General features: G+C 53.8%; 1 protein-coding gene across 7 annotated transcripts in view; it reads left to right on the forward strand.

The window, feature by feature from the left end:
• NFATC2 (nuclear factor of activated T cells 2) overlaps nt 1-16,069 on the forward strand; it is a 160,135-nt gene that overhangs the window by 84,553 nt on the left and 59,513 nt on the right. For all 7 annotated transcript variants that reach the window (XM_045444220.1, XM_045444222.1, XM_045444217.1 and 4 more), the window contains exon 6: nt 12,880-13,020. In XM_045444220.1, the coding sequence (XP_045300176.1) occupies nt 12,880-13,020 (141 nt within the window). The remainder of the gene's footprint in view (nt 1-12,879; nt 13,021-16,069) is intronic.

Here is a 16,069-nt window from a genome sequence, read left to right on the forward strand (position 1 = left end):
TGAAGCAGGCTCCAGGCTCTGAGCTGGCAACACGGAGCCCGATGTGGGGATTGAACTCACGAGCTGTGAGATCCTGACCTGAGCCAAAGTCGGACGGTGAACCGACTGAGCCACCCAGGCGCCCCTGGCCCTCGGGGTTAAAAGCCAGTGAGGAGAGACTGTGGGCCCTCTTGGGGGGAGAGGCCAGAACTTGGTCTTGGTCGGTCTTTGGAAAAAAAGATGAAGGGGCCCTAGGATTTCCTCCAGCCACGGGAGTCACGATGTGGATCGGGCCGCACACGGTGCTGAGTCTCTGCTCTGACGTTAGAAGAGAAAGACCCAACAGCACACAACAAGGGAAAACGAGATTTGAAAACTGTGTCAGAAACGTGGGAGTTCCCCTCCTCTACCCAGCAGACCCCACCCCTGTCCCCTGAGCGCCGGGCACAGTGGCTGCCTCACTACGGTGTTGGTTTTGAACATCTCGAGATGTTTTGGGAAGGAAACCCGGGCTCTTCCTCAGTAATTTGGGGGATTTTGAGAAGATAAGGTCTCCTTTTTCTGGCAGGTGACTCACTCGACAGGATGGGGCTGTGGTTTGTAGCAAGGTGGGGAGCAGGCGGCCTCAGGAGGGACCACACGCCACAGTCCCTGTTCCTCTCCGTCTCTGGGTCCCTCGGGTCAGTGTTCTCCTGTTGATCTGAGAGTTGAAGGATCAGCGCTGAACCACATGCACCTCCAGCAAGATCTTCAGGGTGTCATGAAGTCGTTTGAACCTTGAACATGGGCTTTTTTGTTCTCTATATTTGGCTGATTCAGCTACCTCCTTTTGACAGATAAGGAAACAGGCTTTCTTGGTAAAGTGATTCACTCACTTTTTTACTCGGTAGAGCTAGGGTCTCCAGGTTTCTGGTTCTGTGAAATACCTTCTTATGGTTTCTAGAACACCTCCGTTTCTTGCAGGGCCACACTGAACTACCAGCTGGCCACACGCTCTCTCACCCAGAATCTTCTGTCCTTTTCGTTGCCACCTCTGTTCTCTTTTCCAAGACTGGTGCCCGATCGTTAATATAAATATTTATTGACTAAGGGGCTTACTATTAGAGATTCAGTAAATATTGACGACTCGTCCGTAGCACATAGTGATGATCCTTCGGGACATATCCAATAAATATTTATTGACTAGTCGACTTTTGTATATGCCCCCTGGGGAGGGTGAGCTGGTAAGAAAAACATTCAGCGGACTCATACTTATTGGCAAGGCTACCTTACTTTGGAGGTGCTGATTCTATAACGTCTTGGGGAATCAAGGATGAGTTCTCAGATTCTAGCGAAAACAGGACAAACCCTGGAGGCCACTCTTGGGAAAGTAGGCCAATTTGCTAGACTTGTAGATTCCTTACGTTGATGCATAGCACGCCGGAGGTCACACCTCACCTTTGCATAGACGGGTGCCCTGTGTGTTTCTCTTTCCACGAGACGTTCAGTATTGCCAAGGAGATGCTTTCAGTCCCCTCCCTGATTGTCAGCAGAGCCGATTTTGAAGCTTCTCCAGCCCGCCTGGCTCTGGGTGCCGTCCCCACCCCTTCCCAGTCCTGACGGATAACCGGGTCTCCCGGCTTCTCTGGGAACGTGGGAGAGTTCAGGAGGGAACACGCTCGTCTTTCCCGACGACAGACATCTAACTCCGCTCTCAGGGTTCTGGAGGCCAGAGCCCAGAATCCAGGTGACCGTCAGATTGTTCCTAATGGAGACTCTGAAGGGGGGATATTCCAGGCCCCTCTCCTAGCGACTGGCAACGGCCGGCACTCTTGACTCTCCTTGGCTTGTGGGTCCGTGACTCCAGTCTCTGCCTCCTGTTCACGTGACCCTGTTGTCTGTGTGTCCTTCTCTGTCTCTTATGAGGACACTGTCACTGGGCTCAGGGCCCCCGCTAATCCTGCACAATCCACCCTCCAGTTTTACCTTATTTGTGCCTTCAGAGATCGTATTTCCAAATACAGCCACGTTTGAGGTTCTGGGTGCCTGGGGCTTTGTTCAACCCATGACCCTTCCTCCTCAGCTACATTTCTTGACTTCTCAGTCACCTCTGCCCCTCAGTTCCCAAGTCCACTGGGCTCTTTCTCTGTCCTCTCTCTTGGCTTTTGCCCACACTGTCACCTCCATCCAGAACGCTGGTTCTCAAACTTGGTCGCACGCCGGCACCACCTGGGGAGTTATTAAAAAACAAAACAGGGGCGCCTGGGTGGCGCAGTCGGTTAAGCGTCCGACTTCAGCCAGGTCACGATCTCGCGGTCCGTGAGTTCGAGCCCCGCGTCGGGCTCTGGGCTGATGGCTCAGAGCCTGGAGCCTGTTTCCGATTCTGTGTCTCCCTCTCTCTCTGCCCCTCCCCCGTTCATGGTCTGTCTCTCTCTGTCCCAAAAATAAATAAACATTGAAAAAAAATTTTTTTAAAAACAAAAAAAAACCAAAACAGAAACCCCCCCAGTGTGTTGCCCGAATCCCACCCCAAAGATGGCAAGTCCCTTGGTCTGTGGTGGGGTCTGTGCATGGAGAGATTTTGGAGGTCATCCGGGGATTCTGATGTGCTGGGAAGCACGGGGCCCGCTCACCTTGCCCCCTCCGGTCCCTCGGTTGGCTCCTCCTTATCAAGGTTGCCGTGTCCATGGCCCCTCAGGGAGGACGCACGCCCCCGACCCCACAAGGTACAGGTCCCCCGCTCTGTGCTGACAACCCAATTTACTCCTTGGTCTCTCTCCTATAAGGACAGAGACCAGAAGGCATCAGCCAGGGCCTGGCACACAGCACCTATCTCTAAAATGTTTGTTTAAAACAAAAATAGTGAACGCCAGCCTCTCCAGGCTGCCCAGCGCAAGAAGAAGGTGATGAGGAAGCAGAAGGGGGCTGTCGGCAGGTGCGAAGGCCTTGTCCCATGAGCGTCTCTCTGGGACTCTCCTCCCTGCCCCTCTCTGTTCTTCGAGAGAACACCCAAGGTGGTTTTCTACCAAGTCCTGCCCCACTCCCGGCACAGAATAGGAATCCACTTTGCTCCTTGTGTAGGCACTGGGGCGTGGGTGCATGGTGCAGACCAGAAAGTGGGTTTTCTCACATGCTCTTTTCAGCGTCTCCCTTGTCGTGACATAACTGTGTGTCACCGAGCTCTAATTGAGATACAACAAATGACACAGAGCGTGCGTCTTCAGTTCAGTGATTTTCAACAATTCAACGGACCTGCGTAACCACCGCTCACAAGGAGACGCGGGACATTTCCTTCCCTCCAGGAAGGGCCCTCACACCCCATCAGCCGGTGCCGCCTCCCCATCCCCACACACAGGCAACCACCGTTCTGATTTCTATCGCCAGAGATTAGCTTTCCCTGTTCTAGAACCTCACGCCATGGCATTGGACAGCGTGTACTTTGTGTCTGGCTGGTTTCGCCCAGCATCAGCTCGGTGCTTTTGAGAGCCATTGCTCTTATCACGTGATTCTGGCTGCTGTGAACCTTCTGATCCAAATGCTTTCACTGCCCTTGGGTGAACACCCGGGAATGGAATGGCCGGTTCACAGGGAAAGGTTATGCTCCAGTCTAGGTATTTTGCAAACCATAAAATGATTTACTCTGAGCCAGGGTGCATGAGAACTCCATCTGCCCCACGTCCTTACTGGTGTTGGCTTCTGCCCGTCTTTTCTACTGGGAGCTACTCCGGGAGCGGAAAGTGGACCTCCTCGTGCATGATTTGCATTTCCTCAGTGGCTCACGACGCTGAGTGCTGGCGTGTGTACCTGCTGGCGTCTTCTTTGCTGAACTGTCTGTGCACAGCTTTTGCCCTCTTGCGACGGGGTCCCTCCTCTTGTTATAGTTAATACGCGTCAGTTGTTCGTGCGTCCTGGGTAGGAGCCTTTTGTCCGATGTGTGGAGGATGAATCTTTTCCCCGGTCCACGCTTGGGCGTCCATATTTTATTTTGCCTAAATCCCAATGTATCATTTTCTTTTCTTTTGGGATTAGTGCTCTTTGCATTCCCCCAACACATTTCTGCCGGTCTGAAGGAAGCAAAGGTATCCTTTTACGTTTTCTTCTAGAAGCTTTTTGATGCTGGGTTTTAGGTTTAGGGATGCACTCCATCTCGGGCTAATTTTGGTGTCTGGGGTGAGTAGGGTCGGGGTCCATCATTCACCACCCCCAGATTGGCCCACTTCGGATGCCCTTTCCTGGAAGCAAGCACTTGGACAGCCTGACCGTGTTCCCCTCCCTCGCCAGCTTTCCTTCTCTGCCCCACTTGACTCTTGTAGGTCTGGCCTGGGAGACGGGCGATCACACGGCACTGCTTCGTGAAAATCTTAGAAGCAGCGGGACCAGACTGGCATATTGCCTCCTTTCTCGTGAAGCAGGGCTGCTTACCTCGTTCACCTGCTTCTGCCAGAGGCCGAGAGGACCTCCGTAATTCTTGTGGGCGTCTTAACGTGGATTCTTCCACTGAAAACGCATCTGGAGCGCATGATACGCTGCTCTAGGCACTGGGGATAAGATAAAACAGTGGTCAAGACAAAAGTCCCGATCCTCGTGCAGGCCACATTCTAGCGAGGAAAACCCACCCTAAATAATGAAAACCATCATTTTCAACAGTGAAGTGTGATGACGAAAATATGCGTTGGTGACTTGCGGGGAGGGCTGAGCAGCAGCAGCCTTGGGCGTGCTGAGCAGGGGAGACTTCCTGGAGGAGGTGGCATGTTCATCTGAACCTGAGCGGTGGGGGAGCATGGCCCAGCTGGAGGATACAGTAAGTGCAAGGGCCCTGAGGCAGAGATAAGTTCCACATCTTCAGGGGAAAAAAAGGGCAGCTGGGGAGGCTATGTGGAGTGAATACGGATCAGAAGTCTGAGATGAAGCTGGGGACTTGGACTTTGTTCAAAGTGACATGGGAAGGCTTGAGTTCTAAGTAGGGGGCTGACATAATGGGATGCATATTCCAAAACTTGTTTAGCGCGGTCCCTGGCGCATAGTAGATGCTCATACATGCTTGAAGACCAAATGAAGGAAGGAAGGAGACCACAGGAGCCCGGCAGGGAAGAGGTGAAGGAAGAGGAACAGTGAGCACAGTCAGCTGCTGTGCGTCAGGCACCTTCTGTGTTGCCCCCGAATCATCATAAAAACACTGAGCTCAGTGGCCGTTCCCGTTTTACAGTCGGGAAAACGGAAGCACGGAGAAGTGAAATAAGTTGCCCGGGGTCACACAGCTAGTAAGGGGCCAAACCAGCCGTGACCTCCACATCGTGCTGGATCTCGGGACGCCCAAGGTTGAGGTAGATCACGAGTGACAGATTAATTTGGGCTGGAACCGAAAGTTTGGCCTCGTGTCGTGTAAGCCAGAGGCCAGCCCGGCGACCCTCCGAGGGCTCTGTGTGCCTTCCCCGCGGCGCGGTAGCAGTAAATCGTGGGCGACATTCGGGCATCGGGCAGAGGGTGGCTAGGCCAGGCCCTTGTCAGCCCCCTGCCCTCCGAGGAGACTTTTAAGCAACGACTGAGAAGCCACGTTTCCGGCAACGTTGAAGCCTGTGTGACGGGGAGAAGCCGGCTAGGGTAGTGCTGAGGTGTGGGCCTGGGTTCAAAGAAGTGCCTCTGCCGCTTACGGGCTCTTTGGTCCCAGGAAGTCACTTACCACTCTGTGCCTCAGCTTCCTCATCTGTAAAATGGGGACAGTAACACTGGGTGTCTCTTGGCTCTCGTCGGGGCCAGACGAACGCGTGTACACACGGCAGGTGCCAGCCGAGGTCACCACAGGCCAACCCAGCGCCTGTCTCGTGGGGTGTCTCACACCTGCTAGCTGCCCTCCCCACCGCTTTACAAAGCGGCCTCGCCTGGGCCTCTCACGGCCGCTCTGTGCCTGCCAAGGTTAACAAACACCAATTGTTTCAGACGTGCCGGCCCCAAGCACACGCCCTGCTGCTGAGACAGGACCTGGAGAGTGACCTGGCCGGAGGAGCGTGTGGGCCAGGGGGTGCGTGCAGGAGACCTGGGCGCGGGGGTGGGAACGCAGGAGCCGGGTGGCTTCTCCGCTGATTGAAGACAGAACGTCCGGCCCTTCACCGGGCCGGTCACACAGGTGCAGGGAAGGCATCACTGCCCCGACCGAAGGCCTGCGGCGCCCCTGACCCTCGCGTGTCGGAACTTGGCTCCACGGGGAGGCTCGCCTCGCGGACTCGCTCGGCTGGTGCATTCGGTAACATTGCTGGATTGGCACCTGCCAGCGAGTGTCAGGGGCCTGGAACGCCCCCCTCGTGGAGCTCCTGTTCTAGGGGGTTGAGGTTCGGAAGAGTTTTGGGGTTTGCTGCGGCCGCGCGGCTGGCAAGGAGAAGGGCAGAGCTGGGGGTGACACCCGTGTCCTTTCCCCCGTCCAGGCCGCCTGGGTCCTTCGGTGACCGGGACACTCGTCCAGCTCACGGAGAGGCCTGCAGCTCTCGGGGGGGAGGGTCTTGTATGGAGACACGTGGGAATGTCCCCGCTAGCGCATTGGAAAGGGATAGTAATTGAGCAAGAAAGTAGCTCCCGCGATGGCCCACGAGCTTTGTGGGTTCGATGAGCTGAGATACACCAGCCCTTCAGGGCACACGTTACTGTCCCATACTCCAGGCGAGAAAGCTGAGGCCCCCTGAGGTCTGGAGTTAGAAGGTGGTCACATGCACAGCGGACCCCGTGTATTCGTGCCCACGGTACCCCACTCCTGTGGTGTGAGTGCCGACAGGACCCTCACAGAGGTGGACCCCACACGCAGGGAGCATTGGGGTCTGCTGTCCCACCTCCCACTTCCCAGGGAAGACCGGGGAACATCCGGGGCAGGGGCCGAGGGGCCTGAGGGGCTTGAGGGGCCGGTCTCCGGCCAGGTCTGAGTCAGCACCTTATTCTGAGCCGGGCCGGAATACATCAGCCAAGGACGGCGGCCTGATGGAGACACGAGAAGGGTGTGCAGCAGCCGGAGCACTGTGGCCAGGGGTGGTCAGGGCTTCGGCCAGGACGAGGCTTCCGGGACGCCCCTCCTTGCCTGGTCTGGCTGGCGGCTTTCCCACGGGGAAGCCTTTACCGAAAAGGGGCCTCTCAGGGTAGTGGAATCCCACAGTCTAGCTTGCATTCGTGTAACTCATTTAATCTGCAAACAGCCCCATCAGGCTGGTACTTTGATTATGCCCATTTTATAGATGAGAAAAGAGAGACACAGAGAGATTACGGGACTTGCCCACGGTCCCAAAGCTCGGAGGTCACCGAGCTGGGCTTTGGACTTAGGCAGCAGCCTTTTACCCACGGCCCCAAATTGCCTCTTCACGTGTGTTATAATATCAACAAAAATGTATACGCGAAGTGCTTGGAAACCCAGGCGCTCTCTATGGCAGCTGTAATTATTCGCTATTATTAGCAGAATCCACCTACTTTGCGGCATCAGATTTCTCTGTCCAGCCTCTCCTGCCTGTCTCCTGAGGTTTTTCGGGCAGATCGTAATTCTTGGCCACACACCCCAGTGACGGGGCGGATCCTAGACAGGCAGGCAGAAATGTTCCGTTTCCAGGCTGACTCGGGCAGACCCCGCAGGACCCCACGCCGGTGAGAATTTCCCCTCACCGCCTTGCCGCTCCCCATCAGCCACTGTTGCTGGTAAAAGCAAACACCCAAACTGGTTAAACCAACAGTGCCCTGTTGATTCAGAGCTCGTAAAACACAGGAGCCCCAAGCCCCTTTATGACGTGCCAGAATCTGGGGGCAGGAGGGAGGCCTGGGGAAGTCTCTTGGTGAGGGCCACCTAGAAGCTTAAGCTGGAACAGGGGGCCTAGACTTCACCCACAGGCGAGAGCGGGGCCCTCGGGATGGCTTTAAAATGGCGGCCCCTGGTCTGGGAGGGGGGAGAACAGTGCAGGGTAACCGGTTTGGGTGGTTTAGATTCTCTAACGGTGGACAGGCTGAAGGAGAGTCAGGGGGCTGCTGATGGGGGCTGGTGTGGGCCCGGGCTTCCTGAGAGCCCTCCCACAGGTCCTGGGTGGTGTCGGTCCAATTAACAGCCATAGGTGTGAGCAGTTGCATCAGAGAGAGAGGAAGAAGAGGACCCCAGGAGGGTAATTTTGGTTGCTGTTTTCCTCCTTCAGTTCCTCTTTCGGAGGCTAATTGGCTTTGTTTGCTTTGCTTCTGGGCTCTCTGAGGATGCAGGGGCATTCCCTGGAGGAGGTCCCCTTGCCCGGATGTGGCCTCTTCAGAGTCAAAGTTGGCTCTTAAACAAATGTGGGCAACAAGTCACCTGGAAAGATTGTTCACATGCAAATTCTAGGAGCTCCGGGTGCAGTGGCTTGAGGGGTGGCCTGCGTAGCTGCATGTCGATTAAGCACCTCCTCCAACCAGGTGACCTGGGGACCTTACTTGGAGACACTCTGGCAGTGAAGGTTGGGAAATCCTAGCTAATGGTTCAGGATCCACCAAGACCAGCAGCGCCCAGAGCACACGGGCCGTGCAAACACACGGGGCGTGGTCGGCACACATTTGGCGAAATACTGACTGTAAGGCGGCCACGCTTAGCCAGTGCCTGGCGCGTGGGACGTACTCGAGACACTGCAGGCTTTAGCGTCGGTGACCTTGCTGGCTGAAATTTACCGAGGCAGAGACGCTTCGTGTGCGTTCTCCCATGGATGCCTCGGGACGGCCTGGGAGGGGGGGTCTGGGAAGAGTTGCACTTTACAGATGGGGAGCCAGGTTTGGAGAAGCCCACGCGAGGGTCACTCGAGCGAGGACCGAGGACCGCCCAACGCTCTAGCCCGCACCCAAGCTGGGGCCGCCCCTGGATGGAGCTGAGTAGCCTAGGATTTGTTTCTCAGTCCCTCCAGTGTCGTGAACAGTGCCTCCCTCGGTGCTCCAGCAGGGCCGTCATTTAAGGGTCTGTTACGGTAACAGATGAGAAGATATTTTGAAAACGGCTGGGCAAGAAAGAGCGGCAGTTTGGAAGTTAACGGTGTTAAAGAATAGTTTCTCGAATGGTTACTGTGCGCTAGGCCCTGGCTGAGAGCTTTTGTTTTATACTCGATGGTCTTGTGTTTGTCCTGTTTTGTCCTGTTTTGTCGTGGTAAAATACACCTAACACAGTTTACCATTGAGCCCGCCGTAAGGACTACAGTTCTGGGGTGTGGGGGACACTCGCGAGGTGGCGTTACCACCAGCCGTATGGGTATGGAGCCTGTCCACCACCCCAAAAAGGAACCCCAGACTCCTGGGCTCCCCCGTCCGTTTTCCTTCTCAATGGATGCCCTTATTCTGAGCGTTGTGAATATGGAGCATAGAACAGTTGTCCTTTGGTGTCGGGCCCTTCATTTGGCATAACGTTTTCAAGGTTCGTCTGTGGTGTAGCCTGTATTCCTTCTCATGGCTGAATCGTCCTTCCGTATGGGTATACCACACGTCGGCCATCCATCCGTCCATGGACGGATATCTGGGTTATGGACGTTAGCCATTTTCCCAGGTCTGTCCTGACTGCGTCCATGTTGACATGTAGTATGTTGTCTCGTACTGTTTGTAGCAGACTCGTGAGGGCAGGTACTCTTAGGCGGCATCTGTGACCCAGAGAGGTGAAGTCACTTGCCCAGGGATGCACAGAACGGAGGTGACAGGAGGCAAACCCTTGAAACCAGGGCTTTCCGATCCCAGAGCCCAAGCAGCAGGAAACCAGAATTCTCCTTTGGTTCCCAGGGTCCTGCATCATCCTGCCATGATGGTGCTGCGGATCAGACCTTGTGGGGCCCATTGGAAGCCTTAAGGGTTCTTTTAAAAAAAAAAAAAATGTAGGCTGGGGTCCTCCCCTCCGACCATTGGAGTCCGTGGTTCTCATCCCAGGGCGATTTGGGGCCCCTCCTTCCCAGAGGCCATCCAGCTCTATATCTAGGGGTAATTCCGTGTGTCAACTGGGAGGGGTGCAGCTGGCATCCCGTGGAGGCCAGGGATGCCGCTAAACATCCCGCAGTTCACAGGACGGCCCCACAGCAAACACGGGTCCAGCCCACAGGTCAGTAGTGCCCAGGCTGAGAACCCCTGCTCTACGGTCAGGGCCCGGGTGTCCGTACTTTCTAAACTTCCTGGCTCGTTCTAACGTGCCCCCAGAGCTAAGAGTTCCTCTTGTCAGTGCACAACGGTCACATGGAGTCCTTATTACCCTGAGCCCTTCCTTGGGTTCGGGAGGTCTGGGGTGGGGCCCATAGCCCTGCGTTTCTAACAAGCTCACGGTGACTCTTGGGGTTCCCACTGGGGGTTCAGGACTGGAGAGGAGGCAAAAGAAAGTACAGGGAGCTGGGCTGGACTCTCGTCATCCTCTCTCTTTAAACTTCTGTTTAAAAAGAGTGTTTTCCTTCAGATAAGGAGAAGGGGTGGGAAATGCAAATGCGGCAGAGGGAGAAAAAGTTGGTTGGTCAAAACCGCAAGGCTTTGCAGGAGAAGCAGTCCGTTGTGTTCACAGCAATGCTCAGTGATTCACAGAGCAGCCGTCCGGGCCAGCTTCCCACCCAGCGCCGAGAGTCACGGCCACGGCCAGTCTCCGGCCCGGCTGGCTGCGAGCCCTTGGCTGGCTTGCCCAGGAGTGATGACTCAGGCTTTCCACCTGCAGAATGGGAGGGATGGCTCTTGCCCCCCCATTCCTGGTGGGGGGGGGCCCCCATTCCTGGGGCTCGAAGCCCCCAGCTGCCCCCCAGACTCATCAGAGGCAGATCTTAAAAGTCGGGACCTGCTTTTCCAGGCGAAGCAACTGGTGTCTTCACTGCTCATAAATCTCCGTTTGTGGCAGCTCAATTAGGAAGTCCTACAAAACTCCTATACTGAAAGAAGGGATTAATGACCCAGCCCATGTGGGAGAAATTAGCAGCTTCTGCAGAGAGGCCTTTTGAATGTATGCTCCGAACCGGCAGCCCCTGGGCTCAGCACTGGCTGGCTGGTCCCTGGGCTGAGCCAGGGATGGGGTGAGATCGACAGGGGATCATTGTGAGTCATCGGGTTGCACTTTCAAGGTGAAGTGTCTGGGAGCATCTGGCGGGTCCACCGTAGACTCCTGAAATGTTGCCAGTTGCACGGTTGCTCCCGAAGGAGCGGGCTTCGGGATGGAGGGAGGGGCGTGCTCGCCACCTGGAGGTCCAGGCCGGCCAGGAGGGAAGGGTTAGGTTTGGGCCCCCAGGCCTCATGCGGCTGCTGCCCGCCCCAGCTCCCGGATGGGGAGGTCCTCGGGCCCCTGGCACGGAAAGGGCTGGCCCTCCGCCCGGTTCTTGGGCTTGGGAGGAACGCCAGGAGCTCAGGCTGACTCATAAGGGGAGGGCCGGCCTCGTCAGCCCACGCTGCTAAGGCGAGGCCCGGGCAGATGAGTCCCTCTCGCTGACTGGGATGTGTTTCTCACCCTATGCGGGGAAGGGGGCTGGAGAGGGTCTTCGTTCTTTCCTGCAGCCTGCATTCCAGAACAATCAGTGGCCGGCTGCAGTGACTAAGGACTGGGGCCTCTGGAGCTGGACAAACCATCTTCTGACGATTCAGACCTAAGCTTAACCACACACCCTGACCTGACTTCTCTTAGCTTTAGTTTTCTCCCTAGGCAAATGTGAATAATTTTAATACTTCCTTCCTCAGAAAGTTGCTGTGAGCATATATCGTTGTGACTCAACACTCAGCATAGACCTGTTCTGTTTCTTCATCTTTCATTCATTATAGATACAGATGAGGATCTAGATATAGAGAGACTTCCGTGTACGTACATATTAAGATATATTGAGATATATCCATATCTGTGTCCATCCATCCATCCATCCATCTGTCCATCCATCCATTCATCCTTCCATCTGTCCATTTGTCCATCCATCCATCCATCTGTCCATCCATCCATCCATCCATCCGTCCATCCATCCATCCATCTGTCCATCCGTCCATTCATCCTTCCATCTGTCCATTTGTCCGTCCATCTATCCATCCATCTATCCATCCATCCATCCATCCGTCCTTCTGTCCATTCATCCCTAGCACCTCCTACTAAATCCAAGAAGACACTGTTCCTGGCCTTGGGCTTACAGCAGTACAGAGCTCCGTCCTGGGGCTTACATTCTAGTGTGGGGAGATTTGAAAGACAGGTGACCCAATAAAACAGGGTCATGCAAGATAAAGGGGAAGGGGGAGGGAGGGTAGGGGTAAGGAAGCCTCCCTGAGGAGGGGGCACCTGAGGAGAAACCTGCAAGAAGTGAGGAAGGAAACCACGTAGATCATCAGGAAGAACTTTCCAGAGAGGGAGGGACTAGAAAGTACAAGTGTGCAAAAATAGGAGTTGGGGAGTGTGTTTGAGGGACGTTGAGAACATTCTAGAAGCATGGCTAGAACACAGTGAGCAAGGAGGGGGATCCTAGAAAGTGAGGTCAGAGAGGTGATGGGGTAAGGTGATATTGTTTTGAAGACTGAGTTCAGGATTGCCAGGGAATTGCCAAGCGACTATGTCTGAACTCTGCAGGAACCGGGTCCTAGTGTCAGCATGCATGGTCCCTTCAAGCGTTTGCTAACATCGGGGGCACAAGGAGAGAGTACTCTCTGGCAAAGGGGTGCTCTCATGAAAAAGTTGACTTGCCCTTTTTTGTAAAATAAAGATCAAATCTCACTCGCCTTTCCTCCCCGTTGGGAGAACAGACACCTGTCCCTTGATTTGTGAAAACAAGATGCGTTGTTGGAAGAAGACTTGCCCTAACGACTGAGGGCACTAAGACAGGAACATGTTGTTTCCGGGGTCAGCCGTTGTGGGGGCTGATGGCTCCACGTTTGTGATGACGGCAGGTGACAAAGGTGGGCGGGGCGTGCCGTGAAATCAGCCTCTTTTGAGCAGACTTCTTCTGCCATTGCAATGACTTCTTTTCCCCTCGCCCTCAGCCCAGCGATCCGCCCACGAGCTGCCCATGGTGGAAAGACAGGACATCGACAGCTGCCTGGTCTACGGGGGCCAGCAGATGATCCTCACGGGACAGAACTTCACGGCCGAGTCCAAAGTCGTGTTTACTGAGAAGACCACAGGTCAGGGGGCTTTTTGAGCTCTTTCCTTGTCCTCCAGCACCACATAAAACGGCCGTCTCTTTCTTTCCGACGGCACGGATTTGGGGAATGGGTCCTGTGGGCAGGGTCTTAGTTTCTGTTCTTCTTACTCCCCACGGGAAGCTTCCCAGGCCTCCAGCCGTGGATGTCAACGCAGTTCACTGCTGCGTGGATGTGCCACAGCGTTTCGGCTGCTCCCGGGCTCTCTCGTTGGACGATAACCTTATGACTCTTTTTAAATTTTTTAAAAAAATGTTTATTGTTTAGAGACAGAGAAATAGAGTGTGAGTCGGGGAGGGGCGGAAAGGGAGACACAGAATCCAAAGCAGGCTCCAGGCTCTGAGCGGTCAGCAGGGAGCCCGACGCGGGGCTCGAACTCACGAACTGTGAGATCATGACCTGAGCCAAGTCAGGTGCTTCACTGGCTGAGCCACCCAGGCGCCCTTCTTCTTTTTTTTTTTTTTTTAAACTATTATTTCACACAGAGAGGCAAACCTTCTCCACCTGATGCTATTACCAGAAAAGGAGGCCATTCCACAGGGCGAGTAAGTTTGAGTGCTGTGGCCCTGGACATCCTGGGTTCAGAGGCTGACTTTGCTACTTGTTGTGTGATCTCAGGCAAATGATCTCCCCTTCCAGTGCCTTCGTCTCCTTTTATATAGAACGATAATAACAAGGGTTCTTATTGCCACAGGGTTGTCATGAAGGCTAAAGAGGTTAATGCATGTCGAGTAATCATAACAACTCCAAGTTTATTGTAAGCTATAAACATAAGTTCCATGTATTTTTTTTTTATTACGAATAGTGCTGCAATGAATCTTTTAATACTTGTAGGACAGTTAATTGGTCTTTGATACGTGAGTGTTTTGTCTGTCTTTGTGCATGTACGGTTTGTTCCTAGAGTGCAATTTTGGATAGTTGTTTTGAGAGCTTTAAATACATATTGCTAAATTAACTTCCAGAAATGTACAAATTGAAACTGCCATCAATACTATGCCAGTAATGGCTTCACCCCATCCCAGAAGTGCCATTTTTAAAATTGTTCGTTTATTCTTGAGAGATGGAGACAGAGCATGAGCAGGGGAGAGGCAGAGAGAGGGAGACACAGAATCCGAAGCACGCTCCAGGCTCTGAGCTGTCAGCACAGAGCCCGACGTGGGGCTCGAACCCACAGACTGTGAGATCGTGACCTGAGCTGAAGTTGGACGCCTAATCAACTGAGCCACCCAGGCGTCCCAGAAGTGCTATTTAAAAAAAAAAAAAGTTTGAGAGCAAGCAGGGGAGAGAGCATGAGTGGAGGTGGGACAGAGAGAGAGGGAGAAAGAGAATCCCAAGCAGGCTCCACACCGTCAGCACAGAGCCCAGTGTGGGGCTTGAACTCACGAAGCATGAGATCATGACCTGAGCCGAAACCAAGAGTCGGATGCTTAACCGACTGAGCCACCCAGGTGTCCCGCCATTTTTAAATTTTTTTTAGTTAAAAAATATTTGCTGAATTGGTACTTCTCTTCACTTCACATTACTTTGCTATGAGAGGTTTAATATTTTTGTTTTTGCTCACGTGTATTCTTTTTTTCCACATATCATCTGTTAATATCTTTTGCCAATGAGGTCATGGTAAAAAGAGAATGATAAATCTCAAGTTATACAATTATTTGAGAGTTATGGATGCTAGGTCAATTTTTTTCTCTAATGGACACGATTTCACTAAAAGGGGGTGTATTCGTATTTGTTTACCGCCCTGGGGATGATACAGAGACCATCGTAGGCAGGGTTGTCCAGTCGTGAGGACTGTGCACTGCACAAGGGCCCCTCTCCTCTGGGGGCTGCTCTTCAAATGGGATGCATCATCAATCTGTGTATTACTAAGACCACTGCTAGCAGGAGGAAGCAGGGGGTCTTGGGGGAGGGGTGTTTTTTCCCAGTTCACATAAAGCCTCCTCTTGGGGTGGGCTGGCTCTGTGACCAGGCATGACATAAATAAGCCTACGGCAGTGGGGGGCTGGAAAGGGCTGGGTGGGCTTGGAAGTGGTTTAGAGGGTACGTGGTCGGTCATTGTGGGTTCGAGGGGCAGTGGTGGTGCAGTGAGGGATTAGGGATGCAGACATTTCCACGGATGCTTTGCCTTCTGTCCTATGTTTGTCCAGGACTTTATTCGACTATCTCCTTTTATCGGGCCCGAGGCTGCTTCCCGCTCTGTGCTATTATAAGTGACTCGGCAACGAACATCGTTTATATTCCTTTGGTCATTTAGGCGAGAGCTCACGCTCCTAAGCCCAAACCCAGCTCCACCATTTTCTAGCTGTGTGACCTTGGGCAGGTTACTTATCTTCTCTGGGTAACAGTTTCCTCATCTATACGATATGATGACACTCCTGCCTCGTAGGGTGGTTTAAGGATCAAGGATTTCTACATGGTAAGCACTCATAAAAAGCTTGGCACGTAGTAAGTGCTCAATACACATTAACGATCGCTCTTTGTTACTGTTCTTTCCTGGGGCTGAGGCCTGTATATAGCATAATGGATCCATGGAGGCTCGCACGTTTCTGAGCATCCTGGGGGAGGCTTACTTTTCAGATGGTGGAAGGGTGTGATACTCTCTCCTGCAGGAATTTGCTAGGCTTTTGTAAATCGGAGAGCAAACCAGCGTGGCTGGAATGTGTTGCCAAACAGGCAGAGGCCAGCACAAGTTTCCCAGTACCGGGTAGAGACACGGCCTTGGTATGGTCTGCACGTGGGGGAGCTAAGAGGGAGTCACGGAGAGTTCTTCAGCAGGAGAGTGGCCTGAGATGTACATGACCAAGCACACGTTAGCTGCTGCGGGTTTGACACACCTTCCGTGCGAGCCGACTGTCCTGCGGGCCTTCTGCTGACTTTCGCAAGAAGCCTGTGGCCTCACAGCACCTTCCTGGCAGAGGGGAAAATGCTGGTAATCTGCAGATGTCTCGTTCTCCATGCCCAGGTCTGCGTGGGGGTGGCTTGGAGGCCGGGTCCTTCCTGGTCCCTTGCAGAGTTGGGAACCAGTCAGCCT

Source organism: Leopardus geoffroyi, chromosome A3 (genome assembly GCF_018350155.1).
Source record: "Leopardus geoffroyi isolate Oge1 chromosome A3, O.geoffroyi_Oge1_pat1.0, whole genome shotgun sequence".
NCBI lineage: Eukaryota > Metazoa > Chordata > Mammalia > Carnivora > Felidae > Leopardus > Leopardus geoffroyi.